The 24,401-nt window shown below is 42.6% G+C and overlaps 1 protein-coding gene across 1 annotated transcript; it reads right to left on the reverse strand.

Annotated features, from left to right (window-relative positions):
• Positions 1 to 18,900: 18,900 nt before the first annotated feature.
• LOC105309673 (protein RoBo-1-like) lies at positions 18,901 to 23,496 on the reverse strand. Its single transcript, XM_011385846.2, has 7 exons — positions 23,483 to 23,496; positions 23,039 to 23,117; positions 22,401 to 22,490; positions 21,915 to 22,025; positions 21,457 to 21,606; positions 20,872 to 21,003; positions 18,901 to 19,171 (listed from the first exon to the last, which is right to left on the reverse strand). Exons 3-7 carry the CDS (start codon positions 22,471 to 22,473, stop codon positions 18,981 to 18,983), a joined length of 657 nt encoding a protein of 218 aa, XP_011384148.1. The 5' UTR covers positions 22,474 to 22,490; positions 23,039 to 23,117; positions 23,483 to 23,496; the 3' UTR covers positions 18,901 to 18,980.
• Between the last annotated feature and the right edge of the window lie 905 nt (positions 23,497 to 24,401).

Raw genomic sequence — 24,401 nt, forward strand, 5'->3', positions numbered from 1 at the left:
TACTTAAAATGTGAAAATGATCTCTTCTCTAGACTTCAGACATAAATACCCAGAGATAGGGTGACATAATCCTGACATTTCTTATTATTTTTCATTCATGTACCTCTGTAAACTATGTGTGTGAAATGTTCTCTCCTGTACCTACCAATGTAAAACAAGTATGAGTCTCTCCGTTTTTATTCTTTATCCAATCCCAGAGATTTCCTCACTATACCCTCTCCCAACTCCTTAATTAACCACCAGTGAATTTCACGTAACTCTCCTTTTGTCTCCTCCTTTGATTCTAATGTATAAAACAAACTGCAAAACTGCTATTCTTCAGAGCATTACCTCAATCCGTTGAGTTTTTCTCCTAGGACTGGCCCCAAAACCTTGGCTCAAATAAACTCTTCAAACATTTCTTTGGAATTTTTTCATTAACAGATAAAAACTTTATTAGCATATTGTTACCCATAAATTCCTCATAATACATTCATTTTTCCACCTCTGGTTATCTTTCTATAGTTTTTTCCTTTTTTTTTTTTTGTTCTGTGTATTGATCATTTGCATCTTCTCTACTTTTCCTTGATCAGTCTTGCTGATCAAGATCTAAAAGTGTAATATTTTCAAGGAACAAGACCTTAGTTTTACTTATTTACTATGTTATATGTTCTCTATTTGATTTCTGCCCTCATTAATTTTACTTCATTTCTATAGTTCTATGGAGTTTACTCTGTCGACTTAATTTCCTTCATGAAATTTTACATGGATTTAGTAATATGTTACTTGTTTCCATAGATGAGATTTTTAAAATCTATCTTCGTTAACTTTTAACTTTATTGTAAAATATAGTCTAAATAATGTAGATCATTGTTGGATATTGATTTATTCTGATAGCTGATAGCTGGTGATTATTAATTGTTCAGTCTTGGATATGTGTCTGTTTATGTTTTCCTGCTTGATCCGGCAGTTTCTCAGATTAAATAATGTCCAACAGAACTTGTCAGTGTGCTTATTTCCTTCTGCAGCTTATTTCCTCCTGTCTGCTGTTGCTTGACATATGTTGATACCGAATTAACAGTTCACAACGTCAGTATGCAATGTCCTTCTTTGTCCTTTATGGCATTTTGCTTTACATTCTATTTTGGTAGATATTAAGATTGACAGTCTATTTAGTCATTATGTGTCAGGTGGTCCATGTCATCCACTTTGCTGTCACTTAGTTATCAGATGTGAATTTTTGTGTGTTTTTGACCTGTGAACTTGTGTTGCCTTAGGAGTATGAGCTGCTTTGTCTGGTACTGTGCAGTAGGAAAGGATCCGACCGATCCTAGTCTCTGTCAATCCCCACAAGTTCAGGAAGCATTCAGTGGGAAGCCAGAAACTCACAAGCACCACAAAAATTGCTGTTGATTATGCCAACACACCAGCAACTCTTCTGGTCCAGATTTACCTTTAAACCCCTTAGGAAGCAACAGCCCAGGAAGAAGACAACCTCTCTAAATAGAATCCATGATCCCTGTGGCATAGGAGGAAAACAGAGCCCAGAGGAGGAGTGAATGCCCAAATCCTGCTCAGTATTTGCCTGTTTCATTAGAACTGTAGTGCTAGGTTGTTGACACCAGTGGTCAGGCTGTTACGACTGATTTCTGTGGGCAAGGGGTAAGCAATGATTGTGGCAAGGGAACATACAAAAGAGGCAAGAGTAGGTTTTATCTGATACTTTCCCTGATGCCTCTTGATGAAACTGGTATTTATAACATCTCTGATATGTTCAGTCACATTCTTCAAAATCAGTGATAGCTTTTTCATTGTTCCTTTATTCCCAGGGCTTTCCATCTCTCTCTTCCCCATGTAGCATGGGGAATTCCCTATCTCTCATACTCAACAGCTGATCTTGCCTCTAACTCGAAATGTAAGTCTATCAGCTTTCAACCCCAACCTGTATAGTATATACATCTATGTGCTCACTATTTCCCTTAATTCTATAGCAAGATTTATCTTCTTTCATGTTTTGGGGAAGGGAAAAAGTTCAATTTAGTTTAACATATATTTATGAAATCCCTGCTGTGTGACAAAATCTATGTTCTATATGTCTCTCGAGAATCTCATGGTCTATTTTACAATCTACGTGGATGAAGGAATTTGAACAAGTAATTACAACTCTTGCAGGAGTTAGAAGAATGGAACCATGGGACATGAAGCAAAGGATGTCATATTCACTCTCCAGCCCTCCTACTTCCCTCGTTATTGTGTTCAACAAGGCAGAGTCTGGGCATTCTGCTCAAGTTCTCGGGAGAACAGCTGAGCAGCACTGACCTTGCTCCCAGGTCACACTCCAAAGCAGTGCACATTGGAGCACTGGAGAATGTGGACTTTTTAATCTTTTAATCACTTATTCCCCAAGGCTGCACTGGAAGGATTCCTGGGGCAGCTCTGAATTGGGAGCATCATTTCTTTCCACAGAACCCTGTTCTCACCTGTGCTCATGAGGGATCACTGGGCACCGCATGGATATATGCTTTGATCCTGTTTCTCCAGGGCTAAAACACTGGCTCTTTTGGCCATCCCATCCCGACACCCCTCCTTTATTCCTCCTTACTGGCTGCTCTATTCCAGTCTCTTTTCTAGAATAACAAAGACTGGACCACAGCAGTGAAAAGCTAATGTTTGACCCTCAGTACTACCTTCTCCAATTCAGGGAAACATGCATCTACAGTTGAAAGAGAAACTCTCCTGTTTTCTCCCTACTCATAGCACATCTGACAAGATAGTGTCCATCTAGATGAACAGATAAAGAAGAGGTGGTACATATCTACAAGGGAATATTCCTTGGCCATAAAAAGGGAGAAAATTTTGCCATCTGCAACAGCATTGATGGACCTGGAGGTTATTGTGCTGAATGGAGTAAGTCAGACAAAGACAAATGCCACATGATTTCACTTATATGTGGAATCTAAAGAACAAAATAAACAAAGAAAGTACAAAAAAAACTCATAGATGCAGAAAACAAACTGATAGTTACCAGATGAAAGAGGGGTTTAAGGGCTGGGCGAAAAAGGTGAAAGGATTAAGAAGTACAAATGGGCAGTTACAAAAGAGTCACAGGGATATAAAGTACAGCATAGGTTTTATAGCCAATAATATTGTAATAACTATGTACAGTGTCAGATGGGTGCTGGACTAATCGGGGGATCACCCTAGCCAGTGCTAATTTTTGACTGCCTACTCTACACCAAGAACAGTAGATCCAGTCAGATCTCATCCCTCCATGTCCAAAATCATCAGCATTAACCCACCTGACTCAGAGCAACAGCCAAAGCCTGCATGAGCTAGACCTGCTATTCTGTCTCCTTGCTCACCTCCTCATTCTCCTCACTCTCCTCCTCACTCTAGTCCTTGCTCACCTCCTCACACTCTTCCTCACTCACCTCCCCACTCACCTCACTCACCTCACCCTCCTCACCCTGCTCCTTGCTCTCTTTCTTGCTCTGTCTCTCATTCCTCCTTCTTGCTCTGCCCCTCGCCCACTACACTTCACCCCCAACTGGTCTCCTCACTCTTCTTGAGCAGCCTTGCTCCCACTCAAGGCCTTTACAATGGCTGTTTTCTCTTCCTAATTTTCTCTTCCCCTATGTATCCATGGGGTCTCTCCCTCCCTTTCTTCAGGCCTTTATGCAAAAGTCACCTTCTCAGTGAAGCCCTCCATGCTAATCATACTGAAAATGCTCACTCCCTGCCCCACCAACTTTTCACATTCCCATCCCTATGTTATGGTTTTTCTGATCTAGCATACTACACATATGCTCATCTAATATACTGTCCATGTGAGCTACAACCACAATAAAAGCACTGTGGAGCCAGGGAATTCTGTTCATTGTGCTGTTCCCAGCCTAGAAGAGTGCCTGCCACATGGTATGCACTGAAAAATGTCACTTGGAATGGTGGATGAATGCACACAAGGATGGCTGGATGAAAAACTTGGTGGAATTAGTAGTTACACCCTGAATGACCAAGATGAAGACGTTCCTTAATAAAATTTATTCCAACTTTCTATTTTTTCCCCCTTTGTATTTGCACAGGTGCTTCTTTTACCCAGTGTGTCCTTTCTTCTCTTTTGGATTCTGTGTCATTTTATGAAGATACGTATGCTCTCATATAGACTTTAGAGTCTGATCAAAATGAGAGTAGGTAAGCGCAATGCTTGCCTCCTTCCATGACCACAGTAAACTTACAAATAAATTTCAACCTGAATAACCATCTGAATATTAGCTTAACATAATTCCTATAACTAAAGATATAAAAAAGAGGCCACATGGTAGGAAGGGCTGAGATGCAAACCAGGATGGTCCAACACCCACATGTGGTGGTTGAGCATTTGGACAGATATCGTGCCTTGGATATACCAGAGAAGGGACAGGCCCTAGCCCCACAATGGGCTCCCCAGCTCAAGGTTTCAGTGCTGGGGAAAGGAGGACCCACAAAATCTGGCTGTAAAAGTCAGGATTCCAACAAAATGCATGAGACTGAAAGGCAGCTGGAAATCCAGATGTCCCCTTAAAAGCTCTATACACAGACTTACTCACAGACACTCACCCTTGGCTCCATCAGAGGGTCAGCAGCTCAGGAGGCACCAGAGACACACGGGGAAAGACTGAGTTGTGTGCTTTCAGGGAAAGGGATGAAGGGTCAGCCGCCATTATCCCTGTGTTTAGCCATGCTCCTGTGCAGCCTACAGGTGGGTGCCATCTTACCTTGATGAATCCTCCCTCACACAGCCAAAACTGAATCTGCATTGGTCTGGTGAAATCCACTTCACTCCCTGGGGCCCTGCCCCACCCAACTCCCATACCACTGGAGGCAAATGGCCCCACCCTGCCCTCTTGGTGAGAGGTTCTTTCAACAAAAATCAATGGGGCTCCAGTGGTGCACAAATAGCCTGACCCCAGCTGCAGTATTTCTTAAACAAATCTCAGGGGTCTACAGGCATGAGGAGGACAGGGTGCACTCAGGGTGATCTAAGACTTCTGTGAGTGACCACAGGCTCAGCATTGGCATGATATCTCAATCTGCACTAACATCGGGAATACAACTCACCCAAACCTGGTGACTCCCTCAGACCTCATTTCACCCAACTCTTGTACCACCCGAGGCTTTCTCAGCTGCTGAGCCTTATGGGCAGCCAGCAGGCAGCCTGAGGCCTGAAGGTGCCCTGGGACTTTTACTGAGCTGCCCCAAACCTGGTACTGGTGGCATCCAGCCTTGGTTCCCAGCATGGTCTCTCCCAAAGTTCTTTGAGGTCCAGGACAGGAAGAGACCAACTTCAGAAAGTTTTGTAGCTCCTACCAGGTAACCACACACAGGTCATAGGCAGCAAATGACCATGGTCTGCATATGAGTCCCTCCCAAAAGGCCACAAGACAAACACATCCAGAGGCTGATGTCAGACAACAGAGCATCCCCTGACTATCCTCACACAGGCACTCCCAAAGGGTGTTCTCAACAGACAAACGAGCCTACTGGGCAAATCTCATTCTGTGTAGTCAGCCCCTACACAACACCTCATACCCTGTGGGCATAGCCAATCTTTACTGCTAGTCAGCCTGAGAGTCAATCCCACTCACTAATGCAGCAAGAGCAATCAAGACCCAACCACAACAGGAGAGCACACACAACCCACACAAGGGATACTACTGGAGCACCTAGTGCAAGTGATCAGGGAGATAGTAACACTGAGCCCCCACTACATAAGGCCACCTGGCCAAGACTTGGAGACATAGCAGCCCTAACTAATACATAGAACAAACACAGAGAGGCAGCCAAATGAGAAAACAAAACAAAACAAACAAACAACAACAACAAAAATGTCCCAAATGAAAGAACAGAAGAAAACTTCAGAAAAAGAACTAAATAAAATGGAGGCAAGTATTCTACCAGACATAGAGTTCAAAAGACTGGTTATAAAGATGCTTAATGAACTTAAAGGAAAAATAAATGATCTCAGTAGGAACTTCAATAAAGAGATAGTAAGCATAAAAAAGAACACAGCAACCATAAAAAAGACTACAAAAACTAAAATGAAGAATAAATCAGAAGGAAACGAAGTAGATTAGATGAACCAGAGGATAAATCAGCAATTTGGAAGACAATGTAGCAGAAAATACCCACTCAAAAGAGCAGAAAGAAAACAGAATCAAAAAATGAGAAAAGTTTAAGGGACCTGGGACAACATCAAGTAGAACAACATTCACATCATAGAGGATACCATAGAGGAAGAGAGAAAGCAAGGAATTACAAACCTATTTAAAGGCATAATAATGGAAAACTTCCCTAACCTGGTGAAAGAAATAGACATACAAGCCCAAAAAAAGCAGAGAATCCCAAACAAGATGAAGACAAAGAGGCCCACACCAACATATATCATCATTAATATGCCAAAGGCAAAAGACAAAGAGAGAATTCTAAAAGAAGCAAAACAAAGGCAGCTAGTTACTTACAAGGGCACTCCCATAAGACTGTCAACTTATTTCTCAACAGAAACTTTGCAGGCCAGAAGGGATTGACATGAAATATTCAAAGTGATGAAAAGCAAGGACCTGTAAACAAGACTATTCTACACACAAAGATAACACTTAAAATTGAAGGTGAGATAAAGACCTTCTCAGACAGGAAAAAGCCAGTGTAATTACTACCAAGCCAGTATTACAAAAATGTTAAAGGCACTCCTTTAAGTAGAGGAAGAAGGAAAAAACATAAATACAAATAATAAAATAGCAGCGACTAGGTATCTATCAATAATCACTTTAAATATAAATGGATTAAATGCTCTAATCAAAAGACATAGGGTAGCTGAATAGATGAGAAAACGAGACTCATACATATGTTGTCTACAAGAAGCCTGCTTCAGATCAAATAATATACATAGACTGAAAGTAGAGAAATGGAAAAAATATCTCATGCAAATAAAAATGAAAAAAAAAGAGATGGAGTTGCAATACTTATATTAGAAAACAGATTTAAAACAAAGGCTATAGAAGAGACAAAGAAGAGCAGTACATAATAATAAAGGGATCAATACAACAAGAGAACATAACTCTAGTAAATATTTATGCACGCAACATAGGAGCACCTACATATATAAAGTCATTATTGACCAACATAAAGGGAAAGATTGACAGTAATACAGTCATAGCAGGGACCTTTAACACCTCATTGACACCAATGAATAGATTTTCCAATCAGAAAATAAACAAGGAAACAATGACTTTAAATGATACACTCAATCAAATTGATTTAATTGAAATTTTTAGAGCGTTCTCTCCTCCCCAAGGAGCAGAATATACAGCCTTCTCAAGTGCACTTGAACATTTTCCAAGCTAGACCACATGTTAGGTCACAAAACAAGTCTCAGTAAATTTAAAAAGATTGAAATCATATCAAAAGTCTTCTCTGACCACAATGTTATAAAACTAGAAATGTTCAAGAAAAAAAAAAACTGGAAAATGCGCAAACACATGGAGACTAAACAGAATGCTATTAAACAATTAATGAGTTAACAATGAGATCAAGGAGGAAATCAAAAGATACCGTGAGACAAATGGAAATAAAATAACAATGACTAAAAATCTACAAGATACACACAGCAAAAAATTTTCCTAAGAGGGAAATTCATAGCAATATAAGACTACTTCAAGAAACAAACAAAATATCAAATCAACAATCTAAACTTACACCTAAAGGAACTAGAAAAAGAACAGCAAACAAAGCCCAAAGCTAGTAGAAGAAAGGAAATAATAAAGATCAGAGAGAAATTAAATGAAATAGAGTCTAAAAAATTTTCAAAATATCAATGAAACCAAAAGCTTGTTCTTTGAGAAGATAAAAAAAAGAATGATAAACCTTTAGCCAGACTCATAAAAAAGAGAGAGGACCCTAATAAATAAAATTAGAAATGAAAGAGGAAAAGTGATAACTGACTTCACAGAAATACAAAGGATTATAAGGAAATACTATGAGCAATTTTATGCCAGAAAATTGGACAGACTGGAAGAAATAGATATATTTCAAAAACACAACATCTCCCAAGACTGAGTCAAGAAGAAACAGAAAATCTTAACAAACTGATTACTACTAACGAAGAAACTGAATTAGGAATCAAAAATTTCCCAACATACAAAAGTCCTGGACCAATGGTTTCACAGTTGAATTTTAACAAAGATTCAAAGAATTGATGCCTATTCCTCTCAAACTATTTTAAAACTTTCAAGAGAAGGGAAGGCTCCCAAGCTCATTTTACGAGGCCACCATTATCCTGATTCCAAAATCAAAGACATTACAAAGAAGAAAATTATAAGCCGATATCCCTGATGAATACAGATACAAAAATTCTCAACAAAATATTAGCAAACCAAAATCACAATACATCAAAAAGATCTTACACTATGATCAAGTGGATTTATTCCTGGGACGCAGGGTTGGTTCAATAGCTGCATATCAAGAGTGACGTTGTAAGCATGACAGAGTGAGGGATGTCCCTGGATATCTCCCCTTGAACCAACAATAAATTGAACATCTAAAACCCAACAAATAGCATACAATTTGCACACAATCTGCACATAAGAGCTTCCAGAGGTCAGAACCACAGAAGCCTAGGGGGTAGAAGCTGCCTATCTTAGACAGAGCTCCCTGCAGGAAATGGGGGATGAGAGAATTTGCAGCAGGCTCCCGAAAAGCCCTGCCTGAGGGATCAGTGAGTTCCATGCAGCAGAGCCAAGGGATCAGGCAGAAAGCAGAGTAAGCACTAAGTACAGAGGGGCAACAGCTGTGTCTTAGCAGCCACAATTGTAAAGCAGGAGGCTGAGACATGGTGACTAACAGCCACCCCACCCACCAACCCAGAGTGACCCTCCACCAGTCCCATAACCTTCCAGATTTAGCACCACAGAGCCCCAGGAGAATTTGAGCAAGTGGTACCAAAACAAATCCATTGTCAGTACCATTGACAGGTTAGGATAGAGGGAAACCAACCATGACTTGAATATTTAATATATCAAAGAGAAAAAAGGCATTATCAGCCTCAAAGCAGAGATCCAAGACACTTGGATACCACCTACTTGAAAGAAAAGAAAAATGCTTTTTATCAACAGGCTAAAAAGAGACCTCTCTATAATAAATCTTTCTGGAAAAAAAAAAGAGAGAGAAAGAGAGAGAATACATTCCCATCAATGCTCAGGTGGAGAAAATAGTCCATTAAAGACCATGAACAACCAGGGTAATAAGGCAGCTCAGAAAGAAAAAGAAAAATCTCAAGAAAATAAACTTAAAAACATAGAAATATGCAATTTAAATGGCAGAGAATTCAGGATTGCACTTCTGAAAAAAACTCAATGAGATGCAAAATAATTTATATGAACAATTCCAAGAACTTAGAAAAAATAGACCCCTAAATGAGTTTTTTAGCAAGGAGATTGAATCCCTAAAAAAGAACCAAAGAGAATTTCTGGAGATGAAGAACACACTAAAAGAAATGAATAGTGAAATAGAAAGCTTAGGAAATACAGCTGACCAGATGGAAGAAAGAATCAGTGACATCGAAGATAGAAATTTACAAATAATTCAGAAAGAAGAGAGAGACCGAAGAGTGAAAAATAGTGGGAGAGAAATACAAGAACTAGCTGACACCATCAGAAAAGGCAACATAAGAATAATGAGTATACCAGAAGGAGATGGACAAGGAGAAGGGATCAGAGAGCATATTCAAACAAATAGTTGATGAAAATTTCTTAAATCTAAGTAACGAGCTGAAGCTTAAAATCCAAAAGGCCTTCTCCAAGACACATTATATTAAAATTATCAAAAATTAATGACATGAAAGAATTCTCAAGGTAACCAGGTGAAAAAACAGACAATAAAATCTATAAAGGAAACCCCATTAGACTATCTTCAGACTTCTCAGCACAAACCTTGAAAGCAGGAAAGAAGTGGAACCAAATATTGAAACTATTCAATGAAAGGAATTGCCAGCCACGAATAATATATCCACCAAAACACTCCTTTAGATATAAAGGAGAAATAAAGACCTTTACAGACATACAAAAGTTGAGGGAATTCTCCACTATGAGGTAAGCATTACAGGAGATACTGAAAGGGGTCAGCCAACCTAAAACAAAATGACAAAACTATAAGTATGACAATGAGCAGGCAGACAGAAGCAGAATAATTAAGAAGAGGGTATTACAAGCTTAAACAATAAGAAGAGAATTGCTATTGAAAGGCAGAAATGAATGTTCAGCAAACATAGGAAAAATTTGAGACAACAATAACAGAGGAGGAGATAAAATATCCAAATTCACACAGAAGAAAATGGACTACTATATATACAACAATCCTTTAAATATTCTTAATGATGACCACACACCGAAGTTCCAGAACTGAAGTATATAACATAAAACAAAAAGGAACAGAAGGAAAATCCACAAAACCACAACAAATTAAAATAACAGAAGGAAACACAAGGACAAAGAAACAAGGGAAACACCAAGTTACCAGAAAGCAAAAAATAAAATGGCTATAAGAAGACTTCATATTTTAATACTCACCCTAAATGTAAATGGACTGAACTCACCAATAAAAAGGCACAGAGTTGCAAAATAGATCAAAAAACAAAACCTAACCATATGCTTGCTACCTTTAGGAGACACATCTCAGTTCCAAAGAAAAATGTAGAATCAAGGGAAAGGGTGGAAAATGATATTTCCAGCAAATGACATTCAGAGAAAAGCGGGAGTAGTGGTACTAATATCGGACTAAATAGATGTCAAAATTAAAAGGTAAAGAAAGATACTGAGGGACATTTCATAATGATAAAGAGAATTATACACCAAGAAGACATAACACCTATTAATATCTATACTCCCAATCAGAGAGCCCCGAAATATGTAAAGCAATTGCTAACAGAACTAAAGAGAGAAACAGACCAAAACACTATTGTAAGATGGGACCTAAATACACCACTGTTGTATATGGACAGATCATCCAAACAGAAAATCAATAAGGAAAGAACATCCTTAAATGACACATTAGACCAACTGGACATAATTGATATTTACAGAGTACTTCACCCACAAGAGCTACTTATACCTTCTTCTCTAGTGCACATGTAACATGCTCAAGGATTCACCACATACTGGAACACACGACTAGCCTCAACAAGTATAAGAGGATTGCAATCATACAAACTATATTCTCTGATCATAATGCTTTGAAGCTGGAGATCAACTGTAAAAAGAAAGCAGGAAGAACCACAAATACATAGAGATTAAACAGCATGCTACTGAAGATTAACTGGGTCAAAGAAAAAATAAAAAGAGAGATAAAGAGATTCATAGAGACAAATGATAATGATAGTACAACATATCAAAACTTTTAGGACCTGGCAAAAGCGGTCAGAAGAGGAAAGTTCATATTATTACAGGCCTATCTCAAAAAACAAGAACAAGCCCAAATAAACAACCTAATACTTCATCTTAAATAACTAGACAAAGAAGAACAAATGAGCCCTAAAGTCAGCAGAAGGAAGGAAATAATCAAAATTAGAGCAGAAATAAATGAAATTAAGAACAAAAATACAATAGAAAAAATAAGTGCAACAAAGAGCTGGTTCTTTGAGAAGGTTAGTAAAATTGACAAACCCCTGGCTAGACTAACTAAAGAAAAAAAAGAAAGGACACAAATAAACAAAATCAGGGACGAAAGAAGAGAAGTTACAACAGTGACCACAGAAATCCAAAGGATCATATAAAAATGCTATGAAAAAGTATATAACACCAAATTTGATAATCTAGAAGACATAGACCTTAGAAAGATACAACCTTCTTAGGCTGAATCAAGAAAAACTGGAAAATCTAAATAGACCGATTAGCAGTATGGAAATTGAAACAATCATCAAAACCCTACCAAAAAGTAAAAGTCCAGGACCAGATGGCTTCATTAGTGAATTCTACCAAACATTCAAAGAATATTTAATACCTATTCTCCCCAAACTCTTCCAAAAAATCGAAGAGGAGGCAATACTTCCTAATTGATTTTATGAAGCCAATGTGATCCTGATACCAAAACCTGGTAAAGATAACACACAAACAATCCAATTTAAAAAAACAAAAAAACGATCCAATTAAAAAAGGAGCAGAGAACCTGAACAGACACTTCTCCCAAGAAGACATGCAAATGGCCAACAAACATATGAAAAGATGCTCAACACTGCAGTTATTAGGGAAATGCAAATCAAAACCATGGTGAGATATCATCTCACACCTGTTAGAATGGCTATTATCAACAGGATAAGTAGTAACAAGTGTTGGAAAGAATGCACTATAAAAGGAACCTTCATACACTGCTGGTGGGACTGCAGATTGGTACAGCCACTATGGAAAACAGTATAGAATTTTCTCAGGAAACTAAAAATTGATCTACCACATGAACTAGCAATCCCTCTACTGAGTATTTGCCTAAATAACTTGAAAACATTTATCCAAAAAGATATACGCACCCTGATGTTCATAGCAGCATTATTCACGGTGGCTAGGACATGGAAGCAACTGAAGTGTCCTATGATAGATGATTCGTTAAAAGAGATGTGGTACATATATACAATAGAGTAGCACTCAGGTATAAGAAGAGATTAAATGTCATTCACGACAACATGAATATATCTTGAGTTAATCATGCTAAGCAAAATAAGGCAAACTGAAAATTTTGAAATCCATGTGATATTATATATATGTGGATGTAATTCTAAAAGCAACAAAGAAACATGACATACAGAGACTCATGGACATGGACAGTGGACTAGTGGTTACTTGAAGAAAAGGGGAAAAGGTGGGGAGGTAAATGGGATAAAAGGGGTCAAATATGTGGTGACAGAAAGAAATCTAACTATGAGTGGTGAATACACAATACATCATATATATGACTTTCTGTTGAATTGTATACTTGAAACATATTGGATTTTGTTATTCAATGTAACCCCCCTCCAAAAAATTAAATAATTAAAAAAAAGAATATCTGCAAATCAATTAATGTGGTATACCAATTAACAATTTAAAAGATAAAAATTATATGATCATATCGTTAGGTTCAGGAAAAACCTTAGACAAAATCTAGCATCCATTTATGATAAAAACTCTCAGCTAAGTGGGATTAGAGGAAATACACATTAACATAATAAAGATCATCTATGAAAAACTCACAGCAAACATCATGTTCAATGGGGAAAGGCTAAAAGCATTTGTCTTAAGATCAGGAAAGAGACAAAGATGTCCACTTTTACCACTTTTATTCAACATAGTATTGGAAGTCCTAGCCACAGTAATCAGAGAAGAAAGAGAAATAAAATGCATCCAATTTTGAAAGAAGTAAAACTGTCATTATTTGCAGATGACAGGATACTATATATACAGAACCCTAAAAATTCCACCAAAAAAAAAACAAACGTTAGAACCAATAAATGAATTCAGTTAAGTAACATGGGTGCATGGTTAACTCAGAACACAGCCCCTCCACATACTCAGAAGACAGCAGCCCAGCCAGCAGCCAAGAAAGGCAGTGCACAGAGAGTTTTCGTCAGTGCCTGCTCCCAGGGATGTTATCTGCTCCTGTAACCAAGAAGCACATTTTGGGCTCCCATCCTTCTGAGGAGGGGGCTACTCCCACAATGGCATAACCCCTCCCTCTGTTTGCGGGCATAAAGAATTCTGCTTGTACTTGGTCAGGAGCAGCCTCTTCCGGAAGCTCCAACCAGCCACTGCTGAAGCTTCCCTGCCTCGTGAGTAATAAACAGCATTTCTCACCCCTCTGGTCTTCCTGGTGGTTTTTCTGGAATATCCAAACCCAAGTGCAAGTTCCAGGACTGGGGCTCCTGAGTTACAATGATACAAAATTAATATTCAGAAATTGGTTGTATTTTTTATCACCAATGATGAACTGTCAGAAAGAGAAATTAAGAAAACAATCTCATTTACAACTGCATCAAAAAATAAAATACCAAGGAATAAATTTAACCAAAGAGGTAAAAGACCTATACTCAGAAAATTATAAGGCATTGAAGAGAGAAACTGAAGAAGATAAAAATAAATGGAAGTATATACCATGGATATATGGATAGGAAGAATTAACATTGTTAAAATGCCCATACTACCCAAAGTAATCTATAGATTCACTGCAACTCCTATCAAAATTCCAATGGCATTTTTCACAGCACTAGAACAAATAATTCTAAATTTTATATGAAACCATAAAAGACCATGAATAGCCACACAATCTTGAGAAAGAATAAAGTTGGAGGTATCATACTATCTATATCAAAATATACTACAAGTCTACAGTAATCAAAACAGCATGGTACTGGCATAAAAACAGACTCATAAATCAGTGGAATGGAATAGAGAGCCCAGAAATAAATCCACGCCTATGTGGCCATTTAATCTGTGACAAAGGAGGCAAGAATATACAATGGGGTAAAGACAGTCTCTTCAATAAATGGTGTTGGGAAAACTGGACAGATACATGCAAAAAAAAATGAAACTAGGCCACCTTCTTACACCATATACAAGAATAAACTCAAATGATTAAAGACTTAAATGTAAGACCCAAAACCATAAAATGCCTAGAAGAAAACATAGGCAGTAAACTCTCTGACATTACTCCTAGTAATCTTTTTTTCTCATGTTTCTCCTCAGGAAAGGGAAACATAGAAAAAAAATAGAACTACATTAAACTAAAAAGGTTTTGCACAGCAAAGGAAACCAACAGCAAAATGAAAAGACAAACTACTGAATGAGAGAAAACAGTTGCCAATGACACTTCTGATAAGGGGTTAATATTTAAAAATTTATAAAGAACTCATACAACTCAATACCAAAAAAAAAAATTCAATTAAAAAATAGGCAGAGAACCTGAATAGGCTTTTCTTCAATGAGGACATACAGATGACCAATAGACATACGAAAAAGATGCTCAACATCACTAATCATCAAAGAAATGCAAATTGAAACCACAATGAAATATCACCTCACACCTGTCAGAATTGCTATTATCAATAAATAAACAAACAAGTGTTGGCAAGAATGTGGAGATAAGGGAACCCTCGTGTACTGTTGGTGGGATTGTAAAATGATGCGGCCTATGGAAAACAGTGTGGAGGTTCCTCAAAAAAATTAAAAATAGACATACCTTATGATCTAGCAATTCCACTCTGGATATTTATCCAAAAGAAATCCAAAATACTAATTCAGAAAGATCTATGCACCCCTATGTTCACTGCAGTGCTATTTACAGCAACCAAGATATAGAAGAAACTTAAGTGCCCATCAATAGATGATCAGATAAAGAAGTGGTACATATATACAATGGAATATTACTCAGCCATAAAAAATGAAATCTTACCATTTGCAACAATATGAATGAAACTAAAGGGTATTATGCTAAGTGAAATAAGCCAGACAAAGATACATACGATATGATTTCACTTATATGAGGAATCTAAAGAACAAAATTAATGAACACACAAAATGAAAACAGAGTGGTCAATACACGGAGCATTCTGATGGTTGCCAGATGAGAGGGAGGTTGGAGGACTGTGTGAAAAAGATAAAGGGATTAAGAAGTACAAATTGGCAGTCACAAAATGAGTCACAGGGATGAGAATTATGGCATAGGAAATATAGTCAATAATATTGTAATAATTGTGTATGGTGACAGGTTGGTACTAGACTAATTGGAGGATCACTTGGTAAATTATATAAATGTCTAACCACTATGCTATACTCCTGAAGCTAACAAAATAATATTGAATGTCAACTCTAATTGAAAAATAAAAGTTAAAAAAAGTGTATACTATTTCTCTGTCCACATTATCTCCATTTACAGAATGTGAGAAACATGTTAGAACTCAAATAGATAATACCATTTTTGTTTATCATGTTGAATTTTCAAAATTTCTTTAAAAGATGGATAATCCTTTATTTTCAAATGAAGAGGTAGCACATTTGCATTTTGTACTCATAAATCATTTTTCTGCAGCTAATTTAATTTGCTTTTTCTTCTATGTGCTGATCAGTGTCTCCTGGCCTCTTAGGACAGTGGGAGTGACTGAAATACCAGTGTCAAACCAAGGACACGTTTTTCTTTGGAGCAAGCCAGTTCTTTGTCCTGCAGCTTTGTCTTCAGAGGCAGCCTAAGTCCCCTGGAGAGAACATCCCCTTCCCACTCAGCAGCCTGAGGAGCCCATGCCTTGCTGGCATTGCCTTTCTGCTCTCCATTTGATGTCAGTGTCTGCTGTGGGTGGGTCACCTGTTCTACCCAAGCTACTGCACATCTCTCCACCTGGGCTGCAGCCTGTGACATGCATCTGTCAAGCCCACCTGGCTCTAAATCTACTCAGCATCTTGTAGAAGAGGATGGAGAAAGCAGCTGGCCCCTCCTCTTTCAGACCATGGGAGCCAAGATGGCGGGGAGGACAAGCCTGTTCTTAGGGGCTGCAGTCTGGTGTCACCCTATGTCCTTACCCCCAGGACATGGTTGTCCACTGTATGCCACACCCAGGGCCACAGGGTTCCCTCGGGTACCTACAGTGCTTATTCCAGAACAGAAAGTGCAGGGAGAGATTACTAATTAGCTGAGGAATGAAAGGAAATGGGGTGGGAAAAAATAAGAAGACACGGGAAAGGTGAGAAGGAAGAATGACTGCTGTGTCTGTGGAGCATGGTGCTGGGAGCTGGCATTGTGCTGGCGACTCTGCAGTGGTACAGAGCCGAACGTTCCACGACACACATACTCACTCACTCCCTAACTCTTTCTCGTAGGTTGGATTGTGTCTCCCAAATTCATATGTTGAAGTCCTGACCCCAGGACCACAGATGTCACTGTATGTGGAGTAAGAGCCTTTTCAGATGAGGTCACCAGGGCGCTCGTGCATGTGATTGGCATTCTTCTAAGGAGAGGACAGTAGGGCATGGACAGGATACCAAACCCGGGGCACCTTATACGTGTCAGACATTCCTCTCTCACAGTCTAGAGGCTGCACGTCCAAGACCCAGGTGCCAGGAGACTGTCTGCTGAGGGTTTGCTTCCTGGTCCCTGGGCGTCATCTTCTCGCTGTGTCCTCACATGGCATGAGGGGCGGGGAGCCCTTCGGGACCTCTATGCAAAGACACCAGTCCCAGTATGAGGCTCCGTTCTTCAAAGGCCCCACCTCCTCATGTCACTGCCTTGGGGGTTAGGCTTTGACATATGAATTTCGGGGCACACAAAGAGTCTAGAGCAGACACACACACAGAGACGACCATGTGGTGACACAGGGAGAAGGTCGCATCTACACGCCAAGGAGAGAGGCCTCAGAAGAAGCCAGCCCTGATCTCAGACTTCCAGTCTCCAGGACTATGAGAAAATAATGTTTTCTCGTTAAAGTCCCCAATCTGTGTCACTTTGTTCTCTGTTACAGCCACTCTGGCTGACTACTTAATACTCCTAGAATGTGGTGATGGGTTGACAGTCAGCGAGGCACCTGTGTACAGCCAGACCATCTGGATGGTGGCCGCCCTGCTGCCAGCTTTCCCATCTGTGAGACTACGTGGAGATGACAGGGAAACTCCCCACGAGAGCTGCCGAAACCTCTTCAGGAGCCCAATCAGCATAGGCCTCTCTATTATTTCCCCAGGGCTTTCCTTATAAAAGATTCTCATGTGACTCCAGTTTAATTCACTGCCTCCCTGGGGACTTTGCCCGTTAGCCATTCTCAGAGGTACTTAGGTATGGGCTCCTCCCTCAAGCCCTGTTTCAGTTTACCTCCTTCATGTGCCAACACCAACTGTGTGCTCCCTTCCCTGCTCCCTGAGCTGTCCCACTACTCTGCACCCAGAATCCTCTGCAGTTACAAGCTCCTGTCATTGTTACCTGTGTGTGAGCTCCTTATCACTAACAGAGGGGCTTGTGTTTTTCATGGTCTCATACATCACTGTGCTGAGCACAGGATGGGAAGGGGCATAAAATGTGTTACTGGTCTGGGCAGATAACCCCTCACACACAGCTTCCTAGGAAGCCTGGGAGGCAAAAGCAGAGGCAGGACTGAGGGCAGCAGCCTGCTGCTCGGTGGTCCAAGTGGGCAATTAGCCCAGGAGCCTCAGTGCATTGGGTGCTGCATGGTGCAGACAGTGGACCGCTTTCCTTCTAGCTGCAACCACCACAGTGGGGCATCCTTCTCTTTTGTGCAATATCGCCTGCAGGGAATACATCCAGAAAATTGTGGGGCTCTAGGTTGTAGAGTGGGCATCACAAGGGCCTCACACAGCCTGTACCCTGGATACTCTTCCTGGCATCACAAGAAGGGTGGCTCCACATACACCCATGGTCCCAAGCCCTATGTGAGGAGAGCCCTCTGGGCTTCTCTGCATCCACCTCCTATTCTTTAGCCGCTGAGAATGAACCTCACAGGTCACTGCTGCCTGTGTCCTTCATTCCTAGCCCATTCACCCTCAGTACCTGTTGTGGTTCCCAGGTGAGATAGATCTGATTGTACGTAGGACTTCACAGACTGTGATCTTTGAATTGTTATTCAAAAGCATTTTCCTTGATGGAGGGCAGTTAAGGGTTAGGACAGGAAATTGAGGATATCAGGAAAGACATATGTTTGGGGGATATGTGAGGATATGGGATGAGTGACAAAGGTGGGTTCACAACAATTGTCACAGATGCTGTCTCAGACTTCCTCTCAGATGTGCTTCTTGGGGTGATGAAAGAACCCATTAGAAGAATAGGTGGTTTTTTGTTTGTTTGTTTGTTTGTTTGTTTGTTTGTTTGTTTGTTTATCTAAAGTAATCACACACATGCTTAAGGAAGTATCAGTTCTTTAATTCTGCAATATCTGGGGAGCGCTGGGAGGGAGCCATCTGAGGACACCAGGTTCCAGGTGTGTAGCCCATGGGATGGGCTTGGCAGGGCCTAAACAATCAAAGTAAGACCTTGAGCAGGATGAGAGCAGTCAGGAGTGAGGAGGCGACAGATAGCAGAGGGAGGCTCACCCCACGTGCGTTCACACAGTGGGTGTGGATTATTGTGCCATTCAACACATTCAAGTTCTTCAAGTTGCAGGCAGTTTCAGTCGCACAACCCTTGGCGAAAATGTCTACTCTACCACCATCTGCCAAGACAGAGATCCAAGGGTGAGTCTTCCTTCTCATCCTGTCTCCCACTCATAGCATCCTGCCCCGCCTGCCTCCCTTGGGGGACAAGAGTTCCTGGGGGTCCGGAATTCCTAAGTCCTATCTTCTTCCAGAGAAACAATCACTGCAGCTTCAGCCCTGTCCAGGAACCAAGCCTTGTTTCTCTCTGGCCCCAGTTACTCTTCAGCTTAGGAGGGATCCCAAAGGGTCCTACTGTGTCAGATGCATGGTTGGGACTGGGGGCCCTGGCTCCTGACTCAAGGAGAGATGATTGACAGCAGGAAGAAGGCTAGAGGTCAGAATTTATGCACTCAGCTAAATGCCCAGTGGCTCCGGTTCTCTGTCCCACCCGTGCTTCCAGAGGGAAGCAATGCAGGTCCCCCTGGTATCAGGTCCCTCCTCCCCAGGCTGCAAGTCCAATGCGAGTTCAGCACATGGCATCTCACTGCACACCTGTACTTCCCACGGCAAGTCAAGTCGGAGTGGACAGACCACCCTCCATATCCCTGCCTCTTCTGAACCTTGGTGACGCCCCCTGCTCCTCATTTGTCTCCACTCACCTTGGCCATTCACCTGACAGCCCTCCAAAAGTCTCAAAAAGACAAGATGCAATCTGCCTTCATTCCCATCAAACTTTCTCTACCAACATTTAATCAGTGACTTAACACGACTAACTACATGAAACTTTTTACATGTTGATCGCAAACGGACCGATGGTACCCACTGGCTCTGCAGCCCAGTGCTGTGGTCACACTCCTACTTTCTGTCAGATGATGCACATGTCCCTATCACAGACACACACCTCTCACTTACTCAGGAAAGTGGCAACACCTTTACAGATTTTAGAACGACACCTGCACAAATTAAGAGCTTAACCATGTGGTTTTGGAAATAGCAGTAATGGCAGCAATGATGAAAATCAGAACTGAGGTGTTTCCCTCTTGGTTGCCAATGAGCCAAGGTCCCATGTGCCCAAGTCTTCTACTCTGCGATGGGAAGCAGTTGTGCTCTCCTCTCCTCCACTCTCCTCCCTAACACAGGTCTCCCTCCAAACCTTGGGGGAATAATCAGCACTTGGCCCTGTATCACCCCTTGATGCACATGGTGGTCAACCTCCAAGGTGGCCCCTGTGGTACCCACTTCCTGGCACCCATACCCCTGTGTAGTCCCTCCCATGTATGTCAGGGCAACCAACAGGATACAGCAGACGTGATGATATGACATTTCTGAGATTAAATTACTAAAACTATATTTTCTGCCCCCTTCTCTCCCCCACCCCCATCTCTTTCTCTCTGTCTCTGTCTCTCTCTGTTCCCCTGTCTGGCTCCCCTTCCCCCAACTACTTGCTCTCCAGAAAGCCAGGTGATGTGCCATGAAGACACCTATGGAGTGACCCAGGTAGAGAGGGACCAAGCCAGCGAACACACCAGTGGTCTCGAAAGCAGGTCGTCTGTCCAAATGACCACAGCCTCTGCTGATAGCTATACTGCAACTTCATGCGCAACTGTGGGCCAGAATCAGCCAGCTAAGCGGCTCCCAGATTCCTGACCCTCAGCGGATGGACATGTAAAGTAATTAACGCTGTTGTTTTAAGCTGCTGAGTTTGTCACAGCAATAGATAGCCAGCACACTGCACCGTTTAAGAAGCTAAACAAGAAAGGCTTGGAAGTGTGCATACCTGTGCCTTCCACATGGACACACCTAGTCTCAGCACCGGTGCAGTTGAGGAGAACTGCTTCACAGTGACCGTTGTTCTCCGCGTAGCAGGCAGGGCACTGGACGCCGTTGAGGACTGAGGACTTCTGAGGCACTGAGTGCAGAGGGAAAAACATCTTAAGGAAAATAAGGAACCAAGAGTATTATTAACTCCCACCTCCCAATTATCAAAACTTTACAAGGAGGGTGGCAACGTGGACAGGGAGTGGAGAGGCATTAACTAAGCAGATGCAGTGGCGGGGAACAGGGGAGGGATTATCCCCGCCCTGGACAGCCGCTTAGACTGCCGAGAAAAGGGGCTCTGATCCAGCAGGTACTTAGGGAAGGGGGTTGCATGGGTAAAGAAGGACAGTCTGAACCTGCAGACTGGCACCCAGCAGCCACTCAGTCCCCGGCAAGGCAAGGTTGTGCCGTCCGCTGGCAGGGAGGGTCCCCAGCAGGGAGGGTCCCCAGCAGCAAGGTCAGTCTCAAAGCAGCCAGGTGACAGGCAGCCTCTCAAGAGGCAGAGGTGGCAGCTCGGTCAGGAGGGGCGGAAACTCTAGCTCACCTTGGAAGTCCCCGGTGTTACACAGCTCAGAGCTGCAGCATTGGTGGCCATACGCGAACATCATATTGGTCCCCAGTGTGGCTGAGAAGTTCAGCGGGACACACTGGCGTTCTGCACAGCCTTTCTCTTCTACAAACACCAAGGGCTGCCCTGCATGGAACAACCCAGAGAAGGTTGGTTGGAGCCACAAGCAGCGACCCACGCCGGCGGCCACTGGGAGGGTTCCGTGCCTCCCGTCCATGTGTCCACTCGTGTTTCCGCGTTGTCCACGGACGGACCAACGGAGGGTGGATAGCCAGCGTTTGTTACAATTGGGGCATCACCACTCTGGGTGGGGCGAAGGGGCTGGGCAGAACGGGTCCTCAGGATGCTACGCAGGAAACTAGTTGACTCGAGGAGCACAGGGAAGTGGCGCGGTCCCCTGCAGTGCGACAGCCCTGCTGGACCTGGCAGCATACCTGTCCAAAATAATTCTTGTCTGTAGCTGAAGCAGCTTTGAGAGGTCTCACATCCCATCTGTGTGCTAAAATGACATGTATTGAGAGCACACCTTGTGCATTTATAACTCTCTGTGGAAAGGAAATAAAAACTGCTCAAAAAGTAATTCAGGAATGAAACTCTCAAGAATCATAGCTGATGTTTCCAATAGCCAAACACTCTTGGAAGTCCAGGTGCCATGAAACTGCTCCCTGTGATGTGGAATGTGCCCATTCAGTCTCCAGTCCCTCTTGCGGAGTGGGGCTGGGGGGCCATAGGCCCTGACCCTGTGCTGACCCACCACCCACCCAGCACAGGCCCAGATGCTGACCAGGGGCCCCAACCCTGCAGCACCCACCGCAGCTCTTGGAGCTGGACCTGCCTCCCATAAGTGGACATTCGTCTGCTGTGCGGTCTATCTTACCCTTCCAGCCTTTGGAAGGAAGGGGCCATGTGGTTGTTCTTACCCACAGAGCTGAAAGCCAAGGCAGCGAGCACGCAGGCAGCGAGGAGGCCCTTCGGAGCTAAGGAGGGTGGCATGGTGGCCCTACAGAGGCCTAGTGAGAGCAGAAGGTCAGGGCCAGCAGAGAGCAGTTGGGGAACAAGGAAACACAGTGAGGATGGACCCCAGCCTTTGGGCCCCATCTCATGATCTTCAGAGATAAGGCTAACAGCTCACTCCCGGGGTTCTGCAGGGATTGGGGTTCCATGCAAGTGCCTGGCATGCAGTGAACGTCAGTGCCCAGCTGTCTAGAGCCAATCTCTTATTACCCCACCCCAGAGCCAGGTCCTGGGGACCCTCTTGCCTCTCTTTAGAGTCACCCTCACCCCTCTTTCCCTCACCCATTTCTCCCTCTGTTTTCTTCCTAATCTATTTTTAGCGCATAAACTTTGTTTTAAATGAAAGAAAAAAGTTAAAATGCAAGCATTCACATTTCCCTCGGCCCAGGCATTGAAATCTTGGTTACACTCTGGAAATGCCAGGACATCACAGGTCTGCAGCTGGCAGGGCAGAACCTCACAGGACAGAGCCCCCCACATGTTAAGAGCCAGAGGGAGAGAAGGTCCAGGCCTGCAGATGAGGAGCAGTGGGCCGCCCAGGCACCTCAGATGCCAGGGTGCCAAGGGGCCAGTGGTCAGGGCTCAGGACGGGCCAGAGGTCAGCAGGACCTTGCTTGGAGCCCCTGCAAAGATGTGGCATGATAACAGGAAGTGAGAACAGGTTCTCGTCATTTAAACAAAGTCAACAGGAACATCAGGGGACACAGGAACATCAGGGGACGCAGGAGTTAATCTTGAACAAAGTTGGAGGCTCTGCCACGCCCTCTGAGGCTATGAGTAGAAGACACCTTCCAGGCCTGGTAGGGTTGCCAACCATGGACCACGGCTTCTCTAACAAAAGGACAGCCGGAATTTGCTGGACAGATCCTGGCACTTGCCTAACCTCTCGTCATCCATGTTCCTTCCCAAAAGCCATTTAGATTCTGCCACTTTAGGCAAGAAGCCCAACTACTTGTGCTGGGGAATCCCACAACCCATGCTCACCTACCTTCACGCGTGCCCTCTGGACTCTGAGTAAAGCCTGAGCATCACAGTGTGAGGACCAGGGAGAGGTTGGGGCCTCCCACCTTTTCCTTCCTGAAGGCCTGTTTTCAGGAAATGACAAAGTCTGTTTCACACTGTGGATACCAGGTCTGTTTACATAATTACTGTGAGCCAAACGAAGTCAGAGACAGAAAAATATATAACTGTCCAAGCACCACCTCCGAACTCTTTCCAAGCCTCTACTGCCTAGCACTGTCACAATCTCAAGATAACAGATAAAAAGCTTGTTCTGCTTTCTTTAAATAGAGGGAAGAGTGAGCCTGCCTGAAGACAGCTTGACTGAACACAGTGACAGTGGCCTTGGAGTTAGACAGGCTGCTCTGGATGGGCTAAGGGTCCCAGGGTCTGCGGCCTCGGCTTTCTGGCCTATACAGAGAGGTAGTGCTGCCTACTACATAGGGCCCTGTGAAACGCCCATCACAGTGGACTTTGCTCTGATGGCATCAGCAGCACACGAGGACAAATGGGCATCTGTTCGCATTTGACCAAACGAGGAACACTGTGTACACATCAAAATGAACTGAGTGTCTGGCAGCCAAATCATAAGCCGAGTACGAGCTTTGCTTTCCCTCTGGCATCTCAGCCCAAGATGCAACCAACAGGTGGCTGCGGGGATTGGACTCTGGGGCTGCAAGGTGCACCACATGTCCTGTCAGGCTTGGATAGAAAAAAATTGCTTCTTTTATCACTCTTCTGTAACTGAAATTTAGCCTTTCCTTCCATAAATAAAGTCCACAAACTGCAGCAAAACCACCACCCTGAGAAACTACCAAGGTTTCCATCACATGACACTTGCAGACACAGAGTCACTTTGCCCTCATCAGTGACCTCCATATGACATCCTGTCAGTCTCCGCCAGAGCT

The sequence above is a fragment of the Pteropus vampyrus genome, unplaced genomic scaffold, assembly GCF_000151845.1.
Source record: "Pteropus vampyrus isolate Shadow unplaced genomic scaffold, Pvam_2.0 Scaffold817, whole genome shotgun sequence".
Classification (NCBI taxonomy): domain Eukaryota; kingdom Metazoa; phylum Chordata; class Mammalia; order Chiroptera; family Pteropodidae; genus Pteropus; species Pteropus vampyrus.